A 26,913-nucleotide genomic window follows, 5' to 3' on the forward strand; every position below is an offset into this window, starting at 1 on the left:
TCAAGGTATACATGAAGTAACCCTTTAATGACCAAATAATATTCACTTACAAAGCAGAGTAACTATTAAACAAATATTGAATTCTCGCTGCTTGATAATAAATATGGACATATATTACAACAGGTAGCAATTTAAAATAAAACGAATCCAGTGGAAATCCAACCCATAAAAATATACAGATATTTAAACTTCTGATACTAAAAAGTTAAAAAAAACAAACTCAAATAAAGAAAAAGTAGATAAACCATGATGATTTGTTTTCGTTATGATTCTGAAAATGCATATCACTGATATATTTTACCGTTTATGCTATATCGTGACCATATCGAATAAACGATTGTTTGGTGTTTTGCAGTGTCGCCTGTGATGCATTTAAATCGCGCTAGAACTAACATTTGGATCTAAGGAGATACTAAAACAGATACAGTTGCTCAACTCTGAAATCAATAGATTAGCTCATACTGTAGGAAACATTTGGGTTATTACAATGTTGTAAAATTTACATCTAAGTGCGTAGAAAGCCAGAGATTGACAGCCTAGGAAGACGACTGAGCGTAGGATCAAATGTTATCAACACATATACTTTCAAGTCGCACATGACATCGATTTGAGGGTATCACATGATGCACGACCAACCAACTTCTGTTTAAACAGCATGAAGGTGACATTTATGAAGATTGGGCCCACACCAAAGGTAGTACGCGCGTCGAAATTAAAAGAATCAAACTTTTGTTCAAACTTTCTTCAACTAAACCTTCAACAATTTTCTTAACGCATAAAATCAAGGGTCAAATTTTAGTACCAGAGAAACAATTTACCTTAAATTTACCGATATGTAAATCTCAAAATGGCTGCCATTCCAGTCTGAACTCTATGGCGAAGAATATAATTGTTGATTTCTACAAATCTAAGAGGCGACGGTGAAAACTGCTCAATCTAAGAGCTTCAAAATGATCCCCCATAAGTGGTAGACCAGAAAAGAATTGTAAAAATTTGAGTCCGAAAATCAGTCACCGAGACGCGTTGTACCTTAACATAACCGTACAGGATCCGATTACTTCACAAATCTATGTAGGTCTCTTACGAAAACGCCATTCTGTTCATAATTAAAATTGCGCCCCAAGAACTTGACTGTTTCATGTTGAGTCGGAAGAGGCATGAATGAAACAGCGCCCGCACAAACTTTACGAGATAATATATATACTTCGTTTTTACAGAATTACTTATGCGACGAACTAAAGGATTGTCATAGTCCTTGATCCGAGGCTATTAGCTGATAAAACAGTAAACGAATGTAATTCAAAACTTTAGATACAAAAATAAATAAATAGCAAAGTTGTTTTCCAATCCTTTTTAAGATCGAGTCTTCTCGCTCATGATCTTTTTTACAAAGCTTAAGCTTATTTTGATTTGGGACCATCTTAAAATTATATTTAAATCAAAGCACTGATTCATGAGGAATTGGCTATGTGTAAACGTGTGCGCCCTCAGTTCGAAGCTACTGATCGACTGCGCGCGCAATTCTGGGTGAGAGATTACTAGTAACAATCTGAAGTGTAATATTTGACCTTAAATAATAGGCCAGTTTTACGGGAAAACTAACTATGCTATAAAAAGTTGATAAAATTTAGGCTTTTACATCTGTTTTCTAGAATGAAAAACCTTATACGGACCAAAAGAACTCTAAGCATAGCTTTCCTCTTATTCAAATCAAATACATTCTTAATGTGTTTGCGAAAATATTTTCAAGATTTCAAGATCAGTTAAGGTAAATAGGTATCGGGAGAGAAATCGAGGTCAGGCAATGCACTTACATAGCATAACCTACCCTCGGACGGTTATAACGAGTATCCACGGACTGGCACCAAATAGTGAATATTTGCTGTTTTCAACAGCAGAAAATGTCACCTGACCCCATGCCCACTGCATGGACAGACAGATTGACAAAAAAAAACTGATAAACAGATTGAAGAAAGAATGTCACTAAAATTAACTGTGACATAATGAAAGGATGTTATTAGGCAGATTAACAGCGATGTGTGTTGGCTGTGTGTGCTTCAGTAGACACACAGAGAACAAATAAAGGGACCGGTGACCTTGTGGGGGATCTCTTTACATAAATGTACAAACTGAAACCAATCCTGTGAATCTGTTACAATCAACACCGTCCTATTCACTTCAAAGCTAAATAATTTACCCAAGATGTAAATTCACTACTAATATTTGTGTAGTACTGGCTGAAAGAATGAAAGTTTTTTCCGAATATGTACACGTAAAAATGAGTTTTCTGATTGAATATGTACATGAAAGTATGTTAACAATATATGATATTTTTAAATCTTTTTAATAGCACGAAGGAAGCACAATATCAGGTTTTTAAAATTGTCAGTAACCTCGGTCTATAATCACGCAATGCAAATGTTCTCCAAACAATCGACACGATATAACACTTGTTCCGATTGGTTCTTTGGTCACTACCTTGAAGCATGGGCAGTCCTTTTCCTACTACCATACGTGCAGTATCCAGTAAATATCACTAGTTACCTTTCTCCACTGTCTCGTGTTTCCCTGAGCGCGATTCATGTCCCGCTCCGTCCACTTTTCACAGCAAGGATAATCAAGAGAAAAGTTATCTTCACGACCAAATAACCTCATAAACGAGTTTCAAAGATTCCATTATTTACACTACCGTGAACGCTGCTATGCAGAACACCCCTGCAGCAGACACTGAAGGCTTACGGTGTCTTTGACATGCGCAGGTTAAAAGCAGCGGGGTTTGTCCAGGTGAATGATCTCCGCTTAAACAGAGGCAACGATCCCATTAAGTGGAATCTCAATGGCAGCTCAAAAGAGTTCAAATCATTGACTCTCACTTTTCGCGTCTGATTAATGTGACAGGGACAATGGCGTCTGTCACGTGATATAAGTTTGTTATTCTGCCTTCGCTGGCGTCAATAATCCATCACTGAACCATAGCTTTCGATTAGTGGTCAGGCGTGAAGGACCACACATTTGTGAACAATTGCATGCTATCTATATGTGACATTGTCGAATTTTAGCTTTCACGATGGGGAATCACGTGAGCTTTTTCCAACACGCGGCGGCTTTGGTGGTCTTATCTTTTCCTTCAGATTAAGACTGTTTGGTTGTTTCTTATTCGCTTTCTTGTTCCTTTTCAGCTCAAATTTCAGTGTGTAATTGCCGTATAATGTGTGCTTTACGTTCGCCAGCACTTCTTCGTCAGAACGCCTTCTGCGCCTATGTCGTTGCCCGATCGGTTTTCCAGGCTTGGCGCTCTTCGCCTTCTTGTGCAAGTTTACTTCACAGAGACTCTCGCTCAGCTGTTTCAGCGCGTAAATGCTTTTTGCGTCTTGGTTGTTGTCTTCCAGAAGTTTCCGAACAGCGTCCCCAACGAGCAAAAGGAAACAAGTCTCGTCGTCCACTTCATTCGACTGAAGATCAAGCAGACCCTTTTCGCGCAGGTCGTCAAATAATCCACCAGCTTCATTGAGGAGTTTTTGCCTTTCCAGCTCAACCTCGTCCATCTCGATCCAAGGCGACTCGAACACTTCATCCACGAAAGAGGGCGTGATACTCCCGTTCACCAATGACGCACTTCTCGCTACGAGATGTGCGCCGGATCTTGACGTTTCTGAGTCACGTCGGACCTCCCATGGTGAATATCTGTCCAGGTTCTCTTCAGCCCTCCCTGAGCTACCTCTACTGGAACGATGATAGCGCGGGAATGAGTCCATAAACTGTTTAACCTCCCCAGTGACAGGTTCTTTCCTTCTTGGTGATTTGTTCACATCATGTATGCTTCCATTGGGTTTGTTAGCATCTGCGAGGATTTTTGAAATCTCCTCTTCCGAACTGCCGTTGCGTCTGAGTTCCCAAGGCGATCCGGGAGGTTTGTAGCCCTTATGCACAGATGGTTTGACAACTGGTTTTCTGAAGTTCGGTAGCGGACACATGATGCATCGGTTAACCTCTGGACTACTGGTGTCATGTGACTCCGGCATAGACGCCGAACTCCTCTTCTCGGCCGGTTTTTTGTCTTCCGCAGCAAGGGGCACAGTCGCTGGCGTTTCCTCAGTCGTAGGTTTGGGCTTTCGTTCTTTCAAAGCCTTTTTGTCACCATGCTTTGGTTTCAGCGAAGGGGCTGGCTTATTGGGGGGCTTGATCTTCTTATTCTGGTTTTTCTTTGAGGGGCTTTTCTTCGTATACCGTTTACGCCGCGGCTTTTCCAGCTCAGCGCCATCAGTGTCCTGATAATCATCAATCGGTTCGACCAAATCGTCCTTTGGGATGTCGTTGTTAACTTTCTTTTTTGGTCGCTTGTTGAATTTTGCTTTAAGTTTCTCTTTAGGATTTACAGCTTGACCAGGATCTGTCAACGGTGTATGCACATTTGAACTTCTCGGTGAAGTTTCTGAATTTGTATTTATATTCACAGGCGTTTGGCTGTCCTCCGACCCTTTCCCGCTCTGCATATTTTCATCGTCAAGATTCAAAACTCCATCGCGTGACGTCGCAGTTTCAACTGGCCCTATATCGTTTGCCTCTTCTAGCAACGGGAAAGCTTCCGCAGTGACGTATTCGCCAGATTCTTCTGAAATTTGATCTTCCTTGTCAAGGGTTCTGTTCTCTGGACTTTCGTCAATGACGTTGAACTTCGACGAATCGACACTGCTAGTCGTAGATTTTGACGCGATGGGTGTGAAGTGTCGAATGCCTTTGGAAGACGAGTAAGTTGGTGTCATGTTGTCAAAGTGCTGCCAGTCCATGTCGTCAAACGAAGTTGTGCCTCTGTCTGACGTAGCTGAACTTTCGTTAGTTTTCGGCGTGAGAAAACTACGGGTCAATCGGTAATCCTTCAAGCTGAGATTCTGGAAATCTTCCCACTGCAGATCCTCATTGGTCGTAGTTGAATTACTCCAACGGTTATCTTGCGGTGGCAGTTCAAGAGTATTCGGGCCATCTCTGTATTCGGGGCCGCCGCGAGGTAGCTTTGGGTTCGATCTCGGTGTCGACGGGTTTGTGAGCGGGGACGAACTGTAGGCGGTGTGATACGACGCGTCGTCGATTGAATCGTTGTCGCGGAGGATTTTCGGCACAGCGGGGGTAGAACTGCCGGTACTGTCACCGACATTGTCCTTTGATGACGGGAAAGTGAAATAACCATCGTCGGGGGTTACCGGTGAAAACACCGCATTCGACGGTGTCGTGTCTGGTTCTGTGGTCATGCCATTTGAACCATAGAATCCGCTGGATTTGCTGCTGCTCTGCCCGAACGATTTCGTCGATGGCGTACCCTGACCGCTAGCCGTAACAATATCGTTTCCTGTCTGAAGAGGATTCTGGCGCTGGTTCTCTTGATGTTCGCTTTTTCGTATTTTCCTCGCCGGTGGTGTGTCAATGTCAATGTCATTACTAAAGTCTAGCTTGCGAACATGTGGCTGCAAGTCAGATTTCCCCGCGGAACTTGGACCATCTAGTTTGTCAATGTCGTTCAAACCTTCGCGCTTTCTTGCCGGGTACCTATCGCCAGACACCCAGTCCGCCACCCATTCGCGCTTTGGCCAAGCTTCCACTTTCGCAGATGGATTGCGCTCATGCTTCGGCGACTGTTGTTGCTCGCATTCTGTTGCCTCTTCCAAGAGTTTACTTGTCCCCTGTTTCTCTACTCGTGAAAAGGCAGATGATTCTGACCCAACTATTCCAAAAAAGTCTCTTTTCGCTTTTCCTTTCCGATGCTTTAAGATTCGGCCACCTTCTAACAGCGCCAGCATTCTCTCTCGCTCCTTCATAAGGTCTTGCTGGCGCAGACTCATTACCGTTTCTAGATCAATCGACAAAATTTCACTCTGAGTAGGTGAGGGCGTTGTCAGAGTTCGACCTTCTTTCAGTTCTTCCCAATAGTTCTGTAGTTCATCTGTAAAGCAGAAAAATATATTATTTTTAAGGAATTATACTGTACTGTTGTATACATAATGGAACATTTTTTGACAAGATTTTTGAAAAGATAGAAACTATTCCTCACGATATGGTCCGATGACCATCTCAAATCAGAATCAACAGGTGGTTCCATAGGTCATGGATCTGTTCTTACGACAAGATTGACACAGGTCTATAGCTAGCTAACAGTTAACAAGGTTTGCCTTCTTTTTGATACGATAGAATCACAAAAGGAAAACCACTGAGGGCGCTAAGGAAGGCTAGCAGCTGTATTTATTTCAATGTATAGTCATATCGCCATTATCAATTTGTATTCACCGTGTTAACATGCAAATGAAAACTGACGTGTTACGTGAGAGCGAGAAAAAAGTACAATTATTACCACGGAATTAACAGTGCCTCGTATTTTCATTTAATAACTATAATTATTAATACTGATGTTATTTTCGCGTGTTTTGCGATTGTCAGCTCAACCAGAGCTGTCCAATGGGACCTCATTATTACCGTGTCATAAATCCGAACAAATGTTGTTTTGAAGAAAGAAAAAGACAATACCTGCGATATCCGGTCTCATGACTGAAATATGACGCAGTGCTTCCACGAGTGGTTCCAGCGACGCGCTTTCTTTCTCCCTCTGTCGCCATAGCAACAGTCCGTGGTAGATGCAGTCGTGCCAGCCCCGCACATTGAAATGGATCAGCCAAAGATTACGTATCTCGGGCTCGCTAGCGCCGAGAACTCGCAGGAACTCCCGCCAGTTTCGACCAACTCTGTTTTTCAGGAACTGGAATGCGAGATCTAGATCATCCTGAAAGGAAAAGCATGGATTTGTCATCAGGATTTTTTACTAATTGGATATCCCCGTGTCACTACACAGAAATGCCGGTTAATGCAATAACTTACAGACTATATGTATACATTTTTCTCTAATAGAAATTTAAAGAATCTTTACCAACTTTCAAATTTCATGAGGTGTCACCATGCTGTTCTTGTAGGTTTTCACAGTAACTGTTCTAACTCTAGTGTGCACATAGCACAGAAATTTGTCTTCAACAACTTCTCTACATATCCGCTGTAAAAATTCATGAAGTGTTTTGATAATAAACAACACACTGCCGGTTAGGATTGCATATGTGTAGATTTCACTGCTGACAAAATGGCATTTAACTTAAAATGTAAAACAAATGTGTCATAAAGTACTCCTACAAAAATATCAAAATTTGGTAACTTTACCATTTTATGATTTTAAAATAATAACAATGAAAGAGGGACCTATCGTCGAGACTCTATTGTACTTTTATTTTGTTTACCAAAAGATTGTCAAGTTATTTCTTGTGGCTTGATCTAACAACTTACAAGGGCATGATTGCTTTCGTTCTGGTATGTCAATCGCGACCTTTAAACCCTCGGATCTTTAAAAGTTGGTCAAGAGACCTTTAATTGACCGAAAATACACACTTCACTGATGATATTACTTGACGTTGGAGCTTTGTCAAAAGTTTGATCAATCAGATGCGAGATGATTCTGGATGGGCTGAGAAGTTTGACAATATCAGAGCAACGTCTGTATTAATAAACTAATAACTTTCTCAATTGATAGCTTTTCAACTGCAATATAATGCGAAAAACTGGGTCTTATTAAAGCTAATGTATGCACTTCATTTTAGAGGTGAGAAGTTCTCTAGCGATCAAACATCGCTATGAACTTCTGACGCCTTTGTGTCCACATTTGTAATATTAGTCATATTGTCACATGTGCCTGTAAATTTCGTGACTGCAGCGCTTTTCAAAAGTCAAACAGAATGAAACAGATAACTTTCGATAGAAATGCTCGTTGCGAAAAATCCAATGTCCATATTTCCGAGCCACAATAGAAGTACTGGCGACTAGTATGTAGATACTTTAAATGTTTTGGTGTGATACAAGTTTTTGTATTAAAGGTGGATAAATATTGATAAGAGGAAAAATTTTTGTTCAAAAGCACACTGATATGAAGACGTCATACAACATACACATTTGTGCAATAAGAGTTAAATACCATAGACATCAAAATATCTGCGTGTAGGCTCCATTAAATCACTTCGACGGATAAAATGGAACAAGATAGAGTTTTCAATAATTACAAGTATCTGAAATACAAACGTTGAATTAACTTATTTAGCAGAGGAAGAGGAGAATACTGATTCAATGCGTCACTGAGTGTGTCTCTAAGGCACATTTAGCACCAGTGAAACTGTACGAGGAAGAGTCATATGGATAATTAAACCGTATCAGCAGATAGTTACTTAATTCACTATTTGACAGATAATTGAATTGAAGGATCATTGCAGGCCGATAAGAAAAGTGGCGATTTGATGACCGATGAGACTCTGCATCCTCGTATTGCGTCTCGGTCTAAATAAAACTAGTCGTATGACTGCTATCGCTAATTTGCACCACTTATTCGACGCTGATATCCAGGGCTGCCTAAACAGGCGTTTTAATCTCATATGTATTGTGCTATCTCATTCTGATGCATTTCAAGTCCATCGTATGGTTTCGTGCTCGGGGTACGACACCGAAGTCTTTTTTCACAAACAGCAATGTGGGCGGAAGTAGCCAAATTTTGAAATCTTAGCCTGACGGTCAAAAAGTCATCGACTGATTTTCAGTGCCTATACGGTGTACTTTAATCCGCTAATATACTTGGCTTATCATCGATGGGGATGGGTTCATATCATTGAGTTGTTCACTTGACCAACAATATAAGTGGGCGCCTTATATGCGAAGCCAAGTAAACAAATAAACCAAATAAATTAAATTTATACCGAGAAAAATGAGATAACATGAGTCCTTCATGAGGAATTCTTCAAGATAGACCAAACTTTACAACGGAACACAGGAAATAAATATGGCATCATGAATACAAGTGTTTCATTAATCACTTTGTTGACAATTAATCAAACAAATGAGACTGTCCCACCTCGATCTTCATTTCTTTCGTCTTCTCGAAATTCCGTTTTTCTTCCGCCACTTTGTCCCTAATAGTGGTCTTCTCGGCGAGCCCAGTCTCCGTAATCGGAGTCTCGCACCTCGACGAGTTGCCGCTAACGCAGACACTGGAGAGCGGAGTGTCCGTGCTTTCCCTTGGTGAACAATAAAAAGAAGAGACTCAATTACATAAAGATGAGATTACGTCGCCCGAAGGCCAAACAGCTGTACACAGTACGGCTGCATTTCATTTGGCCGTTTTATTTCCAAGGAAAATGGTCATCTCCTTAACCATCTTCACCAATAAGCTGGCTTTATGTATTCACTAAATTGGAAAAAACTGAGGCATAATTTCTCTGACGTAAAATCTGACGTACCGATCCAGAATAAAGATTAATCTCCATTACAAACATCAACTTTCATATGCTGACTGAAGGTATGGTACACGACTTTCGGTGACGACGTCAAGATTTACGAGAATTCGTGTTTATTGTGTACGCCTCAAGGGAGTATTTCTGATGGATAGGCTATTTGAGATGTCGGGTTAGATTTCCAGACTAAATGGCGTGACCTTCCCAAAATATCTCTCAAAATATGTTTCATATTTTTATGACAGAATACTCGCTTCTGTTGAAAATGGGACTGCACACTATTTGAATATATTAGGCGATGGTGCGTGTTTTTAAACACTATACATTACTGCTGTACCATAGCAAATTGAAAGACTTATGGTGCTAATAAATATTCATTAAATGCGGGACAAATATTGTAATGGAAAGACCTAGATAAAATGTTGGGTTCAGACAAAATCTGTGTAAATATTAGGGCTAAACAATCAGTAGAAAGGAAGTTTGGTACCACTTTCACTTTATCAATTATCGATCGAATAAACTCCGGTCGAATACAAAATAGCGAAATTTATTAAATTTTTTGAAATACCGTATAAGGTACCATAATGGTAAACGTTGGTGGTGTATTTGATGAGAAGCCTTTCGCTAACTTAGCAAAATTTAAATGTCCATGTCACGTGACCTATCAGCCATATCGTATGTGTGTTATCACTTGCAATTCTTTTACCAATCCGTAATGACGTTATTCTTTAAATGTACTGTTTAATGGCGAATCTTATTAATTATTGATGTAATTAAAACAAAGCAATTTGAGACAGGACGAAATTGCCGTTCTTTTCTGGATGAAAATAGTTCTGTATTGATTGGCCTTGCAACAGCTGCCCTCTATCGAATTATGAATTCATACAGCCATTCCCTGATTTAGGTTCCATTCGAAATTTTTGCATCAAACATGCATTGCGGGATTACAGACGCCTAATGACATAAAAGTGCTGTATGATAAGCATTTCCTATAATATTAGATGTGTGATAAATTTGCTAATTTTATTTGATGTATGGCGACTTCATGATAACCGAAAAACGTCGATGACCATAGATATGAATAATGGAAAGCTAAAAATGACCTCCATATGTTTTGATTGTATGCACAAGTCACTGGTATGCTAATATGTCTATTTTTGGAAAACAAGTGAAAAGTAGATGGAATCATATTGTAAATGTCACAACACGTTTTTTGAAATGGATACCTAACTATCGGAGTGAAAAAAGCTGAAAATATTGTACACAGATCGTAAAGCGCGGTTTGGTAAAATCGATACTATGTCATATACTCTGACATATTTGGTTCCCAGCAATACTCAGAATAACAAGTCAGGTTTTATATTTTTGAGCTGAAGAGAGATACATAGGCCACTCTAAAAGCGCATTTTATTATATTAAAATATATTTCAACAAGTTTGATAATATACGTCCTGTAAGAGTTACAAAATACTGGCGTTTCACTAAGTTTTTCTAACAAAATACATGCAAGCGACGTAGACAGGTTAGGGTCGGCATTTGGAATTGCTGTTTGGAAAAATTCAAATGCGAGAGTACCACCCTTTTTAGTTGTAAAATTTGAATTCAAATGTCTAAATAAAGAAACCACACATAAAGATGAACATTACATCATATATCTGTGTGCGGCAAAGTAGGACCTATCACATGATATGCTCATGAATAATTAATTATTCAACAACACGACCTTGTCAAGTAGGGCAATTTCATTTATCAAATGCATTTCTGGTGGCTGATGTAATTTCTATTGTTCAGTTTGTCTCCGATTAATCTTAAATTCTACATTTTACAGCTGTTTTATTTTATATTATATATGGGCACGAGGGATCTATTGCAACCACATTGTATGACTCATATGTAAATTGTAATATGCCAACGACAAAGTAATAGATGGCGCGTATCAAATGCTGAGGCTCGGTAGTGTAACGAGTATATGAGTCAGCATAATTAAACATATGATTAATTACTCGTCGAACAGACATCAAACATTCCTTTTTGAAAGTCCTGAAAATGACATTATGAAATTTCACATGCACACGTGATACCACAGGAGTGTGCGTGCGCATAATTCTATACAATAGGCGAAATAAAGCTGCTGACTTGCCACTTTTATCGAGAGAGAGAGAGAGAGAGAGAGAGAGAGAGAGAGAGAGAGAGAGAGAGAGAGAGAGAGAGAGAGAGACAGACAGACAGACAGACAGACAGACACAGAAAGACACAGACAGACAGATAGGCAGACAGACAGAAGGACAGAGACACAGACAGGGAGCATTTGAGTCTGTTGTCGTCTATGACCGCCAACACACACTGAACAGCACACATGTACATTCAGAATTTAATGCCCCGGTTTTTTAATTATGATTTATGTTCACATTAATAGATATTATAACATTGAGTGACGATCCTGTGAAATCCTGTCCTTGACACTGAATCCAATTCAGTAACTATTATTGCATCACTGTTCTCCTATAGCTTTTCATTAAATGACAGGACATTATTTTTCAATGATTGATCTTCAAAATAGCATGAGACATTTAGGATGTATTCAAAAACTCACTTATCTAAATATTTTGTGCTTGTGGACAAGGTCAAGTAAAGTAAAACATCGATTTCAAAATTCAGTAGTAGTAGTATTGAGTCAGAGCTGAACAAGTCCATCATCGCAAAAAAAATATTGCTTTCGAATTTATATTCCCAAGAATAACTCTTAGCTTTACATGGCAACGCGGGACCATCCATAATGACGTCATTTATGGCGCTTTTATTCCCAAACTCTGAACTAACATCAAATATTTTACCAAATAAGGAAATTACATTTTGCCATCTGGGATGAATGTCACATTTTATAATGATAAAGCTAACAGTCGAAGAGCAGTCCTTCATGCAAATTTATCTTGTTTAGCAACCGCCATAAAATTGCTATTCTATTTTTTAATAACTAATATTTCATTTTAGAATCAAATACTTTGCATTGACTAAATATTGTGGAATAGAGACAGCACAATAACACTTGTTCAAAACACAAAGGCAAAGTTCTGATCATGATAATACATGTGTAATATCTATCAGGCAGTGCATGTCAGTCTGTTTCACCATATCTGTCAATCCGATTCAATAATGTTATATGTATGTGTCAGCCCGTTGGTTTATTGATTTATTATTTATTTCTTTATTTATTTATTTCACATTACAGGATTACCATTTACATGCTCAAATCGAGTTAAAATTACCCAATAAAGCTGTAATCTCCCATTGGGTCCTAATTAAACACACGGAATTAAAATCCGATAAGTGTTTAAAAACAATGAAGTTTGTACGTGTGTCTATATGTCTACGCCCCCTAGTACTGAGAAAGCCAAGACGGCATCGTCATTACTGCTAATTTACATCCCAGTATTTCTCGATTAATCCCTCCCGTGTTCATATTTGCATTTTGCGCTTTTTCCTTTCTTCCCTTGTCATAAATTGTACATTTCGATAGCACACTTTTCTGTGCCTTACTGACCAAACCCTGCTTCCGTTTAATCTAAGTAATGTTTCTTTTATCTCAGGATGTCTTAGGTCGCGCGGGCATTATTTCTCATCGACAGAGCAACGACGCAGGAGCTCAAAGAGCATTAAATATACCATTCGGTAGACAGTCATTATTTGATTTCTTAAGCTCGAATGTATTGCATCGGGCACCGTTGTCGATGATTGATAGAGTATCTTATACGGCCACCTGAACCATGACGATAAGGGTCACTCTCCTCGCCGAGTACCTCAGTTATTCAATGGCGACCCTTGTCTTTCATTCTAGAGCTCAGCTGTGTTTTTTCTGAACGAAACGTCACGTAAAAACAGTCAAGATACTGACCGTTTGCCTTAGATTATCTTAATGATACACTGGTACTGTATATATTCGACAATGAATGATTTTATCTGTTATCTCCTGCGTTAACCGTTAAACAGAAAATCAAGTGCTTTGCAAATATTGGTATGTTTAGGATCAAAATATACGACTGAGCTGCTTTCAGAGACAGAGCGATGCACTTCACATCACAGTTAGAGCGTCGGTCAAGGTGCACATTTTCTCTTTTTTCTTTGCAGTAATCCCCTGCTGTCATCTCTCTCTCTCTCTCTCTCTCTCTCTCTCTTCTCTCTCTCTCTCTCTCTCTCTCTCTCTCTCTCTCTCTCTCCTCTCTCTCTCTCTCTCTCTCTCTCTCTCTCTCTCTCTCTCTCTCAACAAAATCAGGCACAAATACCATCTGAAGGCCAGGAAACTGACTACTTCTATAAAAGCAAGTCTAATCTCTTAGTGTCAGTCTGTCTATCACAAAGTCATATACTACTTCAAATTACTACTTCAAATCATGTGACTTGTAATAATTTTGAAGTACGATTATATCTTTCTATTATAATGATAACTTCTTAAGAGGTATTAGGTTACCTGGTTAGAGAAGTTAGGTATATATTGTTGAGCTCTGCTAAAAGAGATAAATTTCGAGTCAGTGTTATAGACACACGATATGATGAATACCTTGCGGATATGAAAAAGTTTCTAAACTTCGATAATTTATATATTCATGTTGGTGCCTCCCTTGGGCACGCGAGATTGTGTCTGCTCCACTATCTTTCGACTATCTATGTTATACTGCCGTAAGGAGCAAAGCTGTATTTACGTGATTGCAATGTACCATGAGAGTGTACCACTTTGGATAAAACGAAAAACAGGTGAAATGCACTCTCTATTCTATCGGAGACAATGGCACCAAGATAATTACCAAAGTGGTAACTGCTACTTTAATTTCAAGGACGAATCATTTTCTATTTCCGGAACGTCAACTGGAGTGAGTCATGCCTTCGAAATCCCGTTCAATGCAAAGCTAACATGTCTGAGCCGAGACTGGTTGGTTTTCAACGACAAAGTATGGCTTTTTTCGGTGATATAATATCAAATTTGGAGATTAAAGCGCCATTTTCCTCCTGACAAATTTGTAGTTCCCGATAATGTTTATGATGACGGGCCAAAAACACAATTGAAGTTTCACGAAAAGGGAGAAACGAAGTAGTGCAATAGATAAGAATTAGATAAAAACAATTTCAATTATATTTTCTCATCTCGTACAAGTGAAGAAACTTTGGTCAGATTCTGGGTGCATAATTGAGGTCGTCATCTTAGTCCATTAGTATACAAAACGCGTAGGAGATAACAAAAAGCGGACTATAGAGACAGGTGGTTTTTTTGTATCGAGACATAATTGTACAGTAAAGGGTGATTGTCCGTGCGAATAATAATTTCCTGTAAAAAGTCACGTATTGAAATGTATCAAATTGCATCTCATTTTTTCTTGCTAAAAGTTAAAAGCGTTTTTCAAAAGAGAAAGCTTTCCATAGTCAACCGGTGGACAGGTTCTGTTCTTCTAAGAAATAATTAGGTTTTGTTTCAAAGCTTGCAACGATATGCCATTACTCGAAACAAAGATTTTAAAATCTTTGGCCTTTTTCAAACGGACTTGAGTTATGTTCTCGTTTTTTTTTCCTTCAAAGGTTTCAAACAAAACTAGAGGGCATTAACGTTAATTTTGTGTTGTGACAATTTTTCAGGGTGCTTACAAGATAAGAATGAAACTGACTATGTAACAGTAGTGTGGTTTGCAATCCGACACCAAGAGGTCAAGGGTCGAGCCCTTTAAGTTGTAAAGTTATCACTGATACGAGCTGAAGTATTTGGTCGATTCTAAAAACCAAGACAAAACATTTTGCTTGATTAATGTGTCATATGTACTTTAATAAAGCACATGGCGGGCTGTCTACACCGTACCTGTTGAAACTAGGAGGGATGAGTTTTGGTTTTCATCACACTTTGATACATTCAAATTTACGCCTGTAAAGACGCTGCGATGACAACTATTTTGAAATTAAATTTACAGTACAATTTCATGCGGTATAAACCGCAAAGGTGGTCCTATATGATCACGAAAATAGCGCCTTTGATAGTTCAAGATTTCTATGGTACCGTCAGTATACTATAGTAGAGTCGATAACACACCGGACAAATCATGGCTTATCCTGTCGGCGGCGATTTCTCAAATATCAAGTCTGTCTGTGACTAACACACTTAATAATTGAATTATATTACGACGGAGATGTATATTCATCGAAGGGGATTTGAAAAATACTCACTCAACACGACGACTTATATTATAAATTAATTGAATACACGCTTCGGAACACACGCTCTTAGACCTCTCATTGTTCACGGGGATGAAAGGTTAAAAAAACACGACACATTGTTCTTTATTTTGGTAACCTAGGCAGTCCTCTGTGTTCTGTTCAGTTCTTTCTCGCTCACCGACATCTGACCCTGAACAGGATCTGTCACTTGTCACTTATCACAGGTGACATGACACAAACTGCACCGTATTCTGACGACGGAATCTTTTAAATCCACCAACGATTTCATTTCAAATGCTGAAATACGGTTAACAAATACCGACAGCAGCAAACCTATCAAACTATCAAAATCGGCATAATATGTACGGTCTTTTTTTTTCATTTGTACGCGAAACTCGAGATAGCTTACATACAACATACATTCGACACAAGATATAGCGTTATCTACCAAACTGAACTGCCCATTTTATGATCAAATATTGAAATAGCTAACTCACATGGGAGTTTACATCGTTTAAAGTATAGACATTTTACATCTATGAACACAGACCCTACAGAAACACTTTTGGGTCTGAGCTTTGATTTGTCGAGTTTTCTAGTTTGTTCACCATGCATGTATTGACCGAGCAAAGAAATAGAATGCATCAGTGGCAATTGTGTTTCCCAGGCTAACAAATGAACAAAAGTCAACTTAAGCCTACCTGTCTCGACCTACAGCATACATCACCGGTATGATGGGGAATCTACACAGAACTGTAACTCAGAGACGCCGAGAAAGTGGCTCACCCGAGACGCTAACATTGGAAATGTACCACCAGAATGCAGCAAAACCTATAGTCTAGAAAAATTCCTCAATACGAATATTTGGACCTGTGCTACCATAATCCAAAGTGAATGTGGAAAAACCTACTGTAGTTGTTTTGCATTTACTGAGCAAATAGTGAACAAGACTTCATTCAAGAATGGTTTAACTCTGGCATGCCAGTGAACAACGAAGCAAATACCGTTTGGGCTCATTTCATCCATAGATTTTGAAACTAGCACGCAGTGATCGAAACTATATCCGCGGCCACTTTAATTTGCATGTATTACCGCAAAAAAGACTTCGACCTCAAGCTCGATGGACTCTGAATACATCTTGTTAACCTGGCCATTTCTCTTGTCGTATCGTCTCGTCGAAACGATCACGCCCACTTGCCAAGCTTATTGTGTCAGATTGTGGAAAGAGCGCGACCTGTCTGGGATCAGTTGTGAGAACCACTTTCCCCTTCATCGTGAAAAGGCACCCAACATCCGGCATTGCCTGGCTGTTTTGTCTAAAGTGAGCCCCCAGACATGTCAGACAAACACAAACAGCTTTGGAAAGAAATGGATCGAGAGAGGGATCTGGTGTCTACACAATGTGCGTGACAGCACGCCACAAAATGTGTAGACGTCTGACATTGTTACTCATAGCTCAATCAGCCCTAACTTTTGGTGAATTTTCAATTATTGTTTGTTCTGATAACATTGGCTCTTTATCTAATGTTAGTTCTTTGTTCTTTTAAATTTTTGTCAAGTTAACCAATTCCTTGCAGAGATGGACTGATAAACACCTGCTCCTTTAAGACAAATTGATTTCATGTAGGCAACCAAGCTCGTTGGTCGGATCGATGGCAAACGAAAAAGGTGAACTCTTCATAGAGTGACTGTCGAATCAAAGTTCACCAGGTCACGGGGTCATGTCGCTCATGACAGAAATCCATAAAACACGATAAAATGTAACAATCAAGCCATCAATATATCTCATATTTTTCTTCAAGTTTTGACTTCTTTATTACTAATTAAGACATGAATATGTACACGTATGTTTAATGCAAGTACACGCTTTGCAAGATTCTGCTCGTCTTAGTCGACAAATCTTAGGTTTAATTTACTAGTATTTGCTCTAATCATAAATCGTTTATCAATTCAATTATCAATTTTAGTCAGTTGCCTTTACTGGCGACCATAATTTTGTTCTCGTTACGTCGACGTTGGTCCCAGCTCCTCTTTATCCGTACACTATTCCGTCGTTTCAATTTTACAGAATCTCATAATCGCCTTTCAGAGTTATCTCCAGTCCCCAGGACTTGTCTGGCAAAACAACGAAGGAAAAAGTAAAGCAACATGCATTGATTTTAAAAGGCTATTTATAAACGTGTTAATTTTTGTTGTGATACAGACAAGCTGACACGCCTTCATACACATACACCTTTATATAAGCGAAGTAATATGGCCATAGGAATATATTGACACGCAAATTCACATTTGCTTTATCGTTCTTTAACAACCTATTTTATGAACACACGTAAAGATCCTGATTTTGGAGGGGAAATTAAAAATAACCTTATGGAGTTTATAAAAGATAGGAGCTAGGCAATTTTCAATATCATTAACATGCCTTTCGATTCGATATGGTCATTGTCGGCAAAGTTCGTGTAGTGTTGGATCGCTCAACGCGATGTGGAGGAAAGAACCAAAAAAAAACACCAGCGAACAAACTGAAACACGGCGGCTTCATCAAATAACAAATTGCAGCTGGTGCTCATAGCGTGCCACGCATGCTTATTGAAAATTACGGGTAGAATGTAAAAATAACAATTTTACGTATTTTCACTTACATCACTTACATCACAATGTCCCATGATACCTCCAGCTTTGTTTTTAATTTGGTTCGAGTTTTATACGTTTCATAACAGTGTGAACATGTTGAAAGATTTCTAAATAAATTCCAGCAAGAAAGCCTAGCTTAGATGATCACGGGAATGGTATCTTGTCATAAAACATGTTACTGTTTGTCTTTGCGTACTTATCGAGGCAGCGCTAGCTATGCTTTTCGATAATTGAACTCTATAATTAGACTGATTTGTGTTTACCGAGGCGAGATATTTTTCAATTATTTCGTATGAATATTTTCTCGCGTTAGGCCAATACACAACTGTGTTAATTTCTGTGACGTGACATAGAAACTAAATATAAAATAACAATTAAACATGAAAGGTACAATAGTTGTAACATTTTTGAAAAATTTCATTCTGTTTGATCAATAACACGAGTACGTTTTCTTTAGTTTTGATATGCAACAAATATACCTAGAACGCAATTATGAAAAATACGCAATGTTGTTGTTGACAAATGAATTCCACATCAAGCAAGACGTTCGCACTTCTAAACAACAACATTGGACATAATTCCACACACACGCTGTGTTTGCAAGTTAGCCATAAAGGACTAGGGGGTAGAACAAGCAGACTGTAAAATATTAAAATTGAAAGTTTTAGCTTTTGCAGCGTCTTCGCCCATCTGATAGTTTTCAGAAATTAAACTGAGGGTTAAAAACTGAAGGAACGCTGAAGAAAATACTAGTAGCATCTTTTACATTGTTTTCTCTGAGAGACCACAGCGAAGAAACCTATAATTAGGCGCTTTTAATAAAATTCTTTGTTTGCCGTCCGCGTGCTGGTAGGTTTTCAGAGAAAATAAAGAAAACAAACACAATTGTATACTATTACAAATAACGATATCATTTTTCCAAAACAATCAAATAATAATTGAGCGTATATTAATGCACTTGTTTTTTTTCTGTGTTTGTTTTTTCCCTGGCTGGCTGGTAGGTTTTTCAATATCCAAGGACGGCAAACAAAGAATTTTCTTAAACGGCCTTACTTGGTGACGTCACGACTGTAACTACGATACTCTTATCTGACAGGAGACTTTTAACTCCCTGTCAAAGTAATGCGAGTAGACAATAGTCCCAAGAAACGACATCAAGTCTATAGGGAGACTGTGACCTTGACAGACCTTTAGTAGGCTAGTTGTTTGTCGTTGTTAATTATTTCCTCCAATTAAGAGATATTTTGTTAAAACTATTGATATGCACACCACTCAACACGAACAGAAATGTTCTGAACACTGCGGTACACAATGTTGACGTTGAAAATAATCTGAAAAATTACCATATCTTGTTTATCTGAAAAATCTGAATACACGACCGAAATCCAAAGTAGATATACTATCTACGCACAAAAAGGCAATAAATCTTAAATCGCCAGTAAGGTACCTTATAAGTTTTAAAAAATAGTACAAACATGGTATAGTGAGCTGAGAGAAAGATATGAAATTTGGATAATCGTTTCACTTACGTCATATTAGCTATGTCATGTCATGTTACAAATATTTACTTATTAAAATGTCATGTATGGACATATAAATGCTACACCTAGCCCCCAGGGCTTACAAGGCACTGCCAACAGTGAATCAGCTTATCCATACTCAAACATTATACATAAATTTCTTGATAGTAGTTGCCAACACGTGAATCAGTTGGCACGGGCTGTCCTGCAGAGCCGACGTGTTTAATAAAAACAACAAGGCTTTCCTTTCACTTATATTAAAAGAGTTGCGCACTGCTGACGCGACCCAGCGTGTCTTTTGATAATTTTAATCCTGCAATGAGTCGGCAGATGAACACCTTTATTTGAAAACACAAAAGTGTGTCAGTTTTAAATCGCGGAACATTCTAGAAAAGCTAAAATAACGAAGCCTGGCACTCAGATGCGAGAAATAATCAAAGCAGATAAGTAACCGAAGATAACATACTATATACCCCAGAATAACATGTACTGGCAAAATACAGTTCATCAGTTTCGTGTTTGCTATTTTGGTTCACATAAACCGTGTGCACACCGCTAGCTCATATTTACAGGTTGCGTGAGGCAGATGTGTCATTTGGGGTATTATCGTCACCGTACGGTGTTCAAGAAACGAGACAGGCAAACCAAAGATGGAGCTTGGACGGACACATCATCGCCGTCAGCATGAAAGAAGATAGGCCATTTTGTATTTGTAATAATTGGTTCGACACCTGAGCCATCGTTGAATGAAGCCTAATTGATTAGGTTTTATAACCCCAACAGGTAAATGTCACCAGCTTAATAGTCTGTTTCGGAACATAGAAATGATTACTTTCCCATTCGACAGAAAAGGATGTAATAAACTTTATCAATGGGAGTCTTTTCTTTACATTACATTAAAATCAGTCAACACTTCTCTATTGACGACATTTGTCCTACATTCTGTTGTCTGAGCGCGGCGGTCGTATAGGATACGCTGAATTCGACTGTATGGCACACGTTGAGTCATGTCTGCATAGTGTCTACCTGCCTTTTTGCCAGTTTGTCCATCTGTCTCTATGTCTGTCTGTCTGCCTGTCTGTCGGTCGGTCTGTCTAACTCTGTTTTCTCCACCTGAATTTTCCAAATTATCGGTATAGTCCGATTCGCATAATATATACTCCTCATATTTTGCTGACTTCGTTTGCTTTCGATTCCCGCTTCGCACAGATGCGTGTAGAAACACACCAAGTTGACAGCATGCCATGTAAGGCTTTATGGGCAAAAATAGATATTTCAGAATGACTCCATGGCGTGTAAAATAATTGCAGGTATGTTTTTAACAGCTTGAAAAATGCCATCGGCCTGTGATCGAGGATGACGAAAAAGTGGTAAGAAGAGTCTAACTTAGGACAGACTGTAAGACCACCAGCGAAATGACGGTGATATTTGAATAGGCACGCTGAACTTTACCGCTACATGACCAGCTTTAATGAAAAACACCGCCAATACTAACTCCTTTGTTGACAAAGACGTAAAGGATTAACTGTTCACTTCAACGGAGCATTTTTCTTTTCTTTGTTAAATTTATGGTTCAACGCAACGTGGTTCCATTAAGCGAGTTCGATTCCCCTTTTCAATCTGGTTGCGTGGTTCATGGACCGAGACTTGTATTATTTGAAAAATGCTGACATCGATACTTGTAGAGTTGAATTTGTGAGTTTGCTGCCTGTGAATCACGCTTATGAGCCCGTGTTGACGTTTTGCGGAAAGTTTTTTGTTTAAAAATTTCTCGGAGTCAAGAAAAAGAAGGTTCATTTTGGAAACAAGAAACCCGGAAAAGTGACCTGCATTGCTAAAACCTTTTCACTTTCCTGTAGCTGTTTTGTTGTTGAAAGCAACCCGTCAGCGAAAACGCTTATAATGGTTTGAATAGACAGATGATGTTTGACGGACAAACATCTCGATAGGGTTTCAAAAAAATACATGGTGATGAATCTGCGGTGCAGCACGAAATTTGTCCAGATGATGACATTTTGATTTGGGGCAAAACAAATTAGTTCATCGTTAAAACAATTGAAAAACAGTGTGTTGTAACAGATATTGCAGATGCGCTCTCGACAAGGTGCTAGCTGGTACTGGCGTTACAAGGTATCGCTTATTACGTCACAGTATTTGTACTTAAGGACGTAAGTTCAGAGAAAATGTGACTGCAGGGGCATCTAGTAGATCAAAATACAGTCACGATCAGGTTTCAATTTTAATCGCTGAACAAATCCGCCACCTTAACAAAATATTAGAAATGAATAACAAGGTTTGTTGGAACTTTGGAGTATTTGTGCAAACAACTCATTAAAGAGCGATTCTGTGTACTTGACAGTCGCGTCCTTTGTTGACAAGAGCCAAGCCACTCGACTCCAACGACGCGCCGCTTTTGTCAATTGAAGTTCCTGACACTTACACACATGCAATAAGGCAAGTTGTACTTTTGATGAAAACAGACCCAACGGGTAAATCGTTCTCTGTTTTATGCATGGGAGACTTACCGAACTTCGACGTGTTCATGTCCAACGAGAATAAGATTGAGTTTTTCATTGTAATCGAATTTCTTCAGCTCTCCTTCAAGTTTTCGCTTGAGTTGGCCATTGGCGTATTGATGCACTAAGTGCGTATAGCTGTCCAGGGTTTGGCAGAGAATATCGGCCCATAGACTTTCAGTATCTTGCGTAGGATCGCTCCGAACAATCCTTACTTTCGGGACTGCGCCACATTTGCTGATCCGCTGAAGTATGGCCCGTTGAATGGACCTTGCCGTGTGTACCATGTAGCTTAGATAGAACGCCTGTAGCGATATATCTGTCGGGTGGGTAGCATTCTGTACCTGCAAGGTAACCTCCCTTCCAACGTGTTCTGTGTTGTACTTTGGGCTATCGGCTGTCGTCGTCCTCGGCCGTGCTTTCGATGTCACTCTCGGCCAAGAAAAGTTGGCGGGATTATCGGGCTTCGGCGATGAGAGAATGTCCATCATCTTGTTCAACAATTATCGTGGCACCATATGACCTGGAGTGTTAGTTTTCGCAGGGATACGCGCAAATCGAACACCTGACGTTTGCACTGATCACCCGAGCAGCCATGTTTAAAAGGTTAGTGTAGGAGTGATTAAAATATGTTAATAACCACCGACGACCGACTGAATACAGTATTTCGCGATGGCCGCGGTTTAATATTAACTCCCTTAATGGTGTGGCACAATTACTAACACAGCGACGGATAACTCGCAGGTCATATTGACAACGGTATATGTGGCCTCGTAGAGGGTAATAATCCCGCCTACCGTCATATTTTACATGAAAATAATTAACATAAGAATAAGCATGCGTGGTGCGTGGGAATTTTCATAGATGAATAGCGCTATGGAGAGGCTGCACAATAAGGTTTTGTGCCACCGCAGGGAGCGCTGTTCTCTCACTTTCAACGCACAATCAACATCTTGGCCTTCTCGGTCTCCATTGTTGAGTGATGTCATCAAAACTCCTGGACCACTGTGTCTGTTCAATTGCATGTCTTGTTGAAGACGGTGCCTTTGTTTTGAAATAATACCGCACGTGGTGTACGAACTATATGCCCTTATTTTCCACAGCGAAAAGATGCAATATCTCCACAGCAGGAACGCAAATATGAAGTTGTTTCACACTGATGCGAACATTGACACACGCAGACATGTAATTCTTGTACTGTTGGGATTTATTGGTAAATTGTGTTATTATTTCGAACCTACTTTTTGTCCCGCACATCGCATAAATATGATCAGCGACTTTACGTGTGAGGCGATTTTCCGGTACACTTTCGTGCAGGAAGGAAATAACATATCATTTAAAGCGTATAGTGTATTGCGTAACTTTACAGGTCGCTCAATGGATCTACAAAATAACTGAACGATTTATTTTGAAGGAAAAAATAGTGTTACATTCGTATTGTTACGAGTTTCTAGTATGTTCTGACTATTGAGAAAATGCTTATACTCCAGTGCTTTACTACGATTTTATAGATTACATGGATATGGACACATTGCGTTCAATGATGATCACTACGCTATGCTTCAACAAGGAGAATTCCTGGATTCTGAATTTCATGAAATATTTCTATCATAATTAAAACTACTATTGATGATGATGATGATGATGATGATGATGATGATGATGATGATGATGATTATCATCATTAATTTTTTTCTTAAAAGCGCACTACACTACGTCTCAGTGCTCTGAACAAAAGTAAAAATTTACAGATCACAAATAGGCGGTATAAGAATCTCTAAAAAGACAAGTTTCAAATGGCATTTAAAACTACCATTGATGTGGTAATGTACAGTCATTTGGGCAATAGCGAGTTTGAAATTGCATTTCTCGTTTAGGGTAATGAGCTTCTATAGTTGCTGGCTTTCAAAACATGGAACCTCACTATCCACTTACTATAATTAATGGAATACACTGTAGTAATTGCCATCAATTAGCCGCCGACGTCATTTTTTATACAAATTATTAATAAGACAAATGTTTATCCTGAAGTGAAATTATTAGAGTGTGCCATCATGTCTTTTGATTTTGACGGATAATGATTCATGTGATGAAAAATGATTACTGTAGATAGTGTGAACAATATTACTTCGATTTTAAGTTTTCAAATATTCGCTTTGTCCAGTTTTTGTAAATTTGCACCCGAACAGGTGAGATTGGTAAATAAGATATAACAGGGCCTCATCCTTAGTTTTGCCCTGGTAATCATCATTATCACGATCATATCATCATCATCAACAACAACAACAACGACGAAGACGACGACGACGATAGCAACAACAACAAGAACAACGGGGAAATGCCACGTGACAAAGACCAGACTCAGACAATACTGATCGGTCGTTAGGACGCCATTTTGAAAAATAATGTCACTAAAAGTCAGTTCTATTAGCACTATCTGTAAAATTTGCATTCATTTTTAGAGTGTTGTTTACGAAAGGGCCGTCATCAAATAATTTGTATTTTGCTTCTTAATTGCATCAACTCTTTTCACGAATTAATTAACTCATCTTCTCGACTATACCTTTAATAAAAGTCGCTTACCAATCCCCATTACCCGACTCTCATATTTCATTGAGGCAAATTGGGGTTTATGTAACCTTAAATTGCTTGAACGCGTCTGATATCTTTTCATGTCGTGATCTTTCTTGCTTTGGTAATCTCCTTATGGATTTGCATTCGAGTTTTACCGATGTCATGTGTCGCTTGGTGAGGAAAATTTATACGCTAGGACTTCATCCACACCAACAACAAGGTTAGGATCAATAAAATGAAGTGTGAAATCAAGTGACACTTGTCATATAAATAATTAGCAATGGAAAGGTAGATGTGAGTGTTTGCATGCATTCTACTGGGAAATTTAAATCCCTGCATCATGGCTCAAAGGTTCTTTCGTTTAAATGGGGATAGATCACAGTAAATACCGTATCCGATTAAGTCCTTACGCAATGTCTGAAGTAAATGCAAAGGACAAAATAACCAGAACTCCATCGACACAATAGCTACCACTTCTCAAACAATAGATGCCTATAGAAACTGACGGCTACAAGCAGCCGTTGCTCTTTTCCACGGTCCTTCCACAAAACGACCGTGTCTTATCAAACTCGGCTGTGCTTGAACAAGCATAATATAAGACTCACGTTTCTCGGCCAGAAGGTTTTGTTAGGCACAGCTTTAATCGATAACGATTATTTGTGTACCAAAACATTCTGTTATTGTAAGATTTTATTGTTCGGTTTAGAGTTTTCTGGCCAAAAACTTGAAGTAAAGCAGCCATTCACTGATTCGCTCAGCTCTAACCATGGGCAGCCAATCAGCAGGATTCGAGAAATTTTGACTTCGCATGTTTTGATTCAGAGTTACTCTAAACTTTGAAGAGGAAAGTGATAGCAGTCAGCAAACAACCCTGCAGTCAAGATTCGAAAAATTTCTCCTCTTTTAACTCACATCTATCATTTTGTAATTTTCAACCTGATTGTTTCCTTGGAAATGTAGTGCCAAAAGTGAGTCTTACAAACTAAAAAATATGTGTGTATGTCTGTGTCTGTGTGTCTGTGTGTATACATACATACATACATGCATACATACATTCATACATGTATATATATACATATATATATATATATATATATATATATATATATATATATATATATATATATATATATATATATATATATATATATATATTTTCTGACTGTCATTTCTGGTGAAAAGATTATTTGACCTCGAGGTCAAGGGTCAGGTGTGGGTTGATTTATTTCCCCATTAAAGTTTCGGCTAACAGCTGTTTTCACAAATCATCACTTTCTCTGTATGTCACAAATGAGAAGAAAATTAGGTCAACCATTTTTATTATTCCAGAGAAATTCGCGATTTTATGATTATTACTTTCAATGCTTTGAGTTATGGAACAGCAGCCCTATACACAAATACCCTACAGAAGATGCATTTTATATTTCAGTCTAGCGGATCCGGGTACATATTGTGCAATCACTCTGGTATAAATCTCACAGATTAAAATTAATCATTTTTCGAATATTGATTGCATTAACAACACTGCATACTGAAGCGTGCCACCTCATTACTTTCGAATAGACTGGAAAGTTCTCGATTTAGATTGGCCTTGGATAACTCTACAACTGTGAATATCGACGAGGACACATAGATGGCAAATAGTGGTATCCATCACGCACAAAAATGTATTTTGAGAGTCGAAGGCCACCAGGTTTTCATCTGGGATGTGTTGAAATGGCTGAGAGTGGTGTCGTAAAGATTTGACCCCTGTGATACCACTTAACATTACAGGCACGCCATTGACCTCATAAACTGTTACTACCGTCTTTCCCGTGTTATTTTCAAAGCAAAAAGGTAAAAAAATGGATTACGTTTCCTATCTTAGTTATTGGCTCGCTGTTGGCAAGGGAAAATACAAGGCTTATTTCAAACTATCTATTTTTGCGTAAACCATCACAATGCATCAACAATCTGCCTCAAATATTAGTAGTAGTAGGGCAACTACAAGTTTCCTACCACTCAGATTCTTCGAGAAGGTGCTTAAGATAAATGTGCATGAATCTTACCTTACTGGACACTGTCACGTCAATCAAATAAACTAATCCTGATTTGTAGAAGCTCCACATGAAAACAGTTGATCAACGCTGGTCGTCCTACGCGGGCTAGCTGCTGACATTTATGAAATAAATATATAAA

At 38.8% G+C, this 26,913-nt stretch overlaps 1 protein-coding gene across 2 annotated transcripts; it reads right to left on the reverse strand.

The window, feature by feature from the left end:
- Window positions 1-26,913, reverse strand: LOC139123196 (nucleolar protein dao-5-like). Of its 2 annotated transcripts, none has more exons than XM_070689297.1 (4): window positions 26,784-26,913; window positions 8,921-9,083; window positions 6,514-6,766; window positions 1-5,935 (listed from the first exon to the last, which is right to left on the reverse strand). In XM_070689297.1, exons 2-4 carry the CDS (start codon window positions 8,930-8,932, stop codon window positions 3,063-3,065), a joined length of 3,138 nt encoding a protein of 1,045 aa, XP_070545398.1. In that variant the 5' UTR covers window positions 8,933-9,083; window positions 26,784-26,913; the 3' UTR covers window positions 1-3,062. The 2 variants fall into 2 exon arrangements, with proteins under 2 accessions (XP_070545398.1, XP_070545397.1); XM_070689296.1 differs by lacking the exon at window positions 26,784-26,913 and adding an exon at window positions 22,171-22,979.

This window comes from Ptychodera flava, chromosome 22 (assembly GCF_041260155.1).
Source record: "Ptychodera flava strain L36383 chromosome 22, AS_Pfla_20210202, whole genome shotgun sequence".
In the NCBI taxonomy this organism is placed as follows: domain Eukaryota; kingdom Metazoa; phylum Hemichordata; class Enteropneusta; family Ptychoderidae; genus Ptychodera; species Ptychodera flava.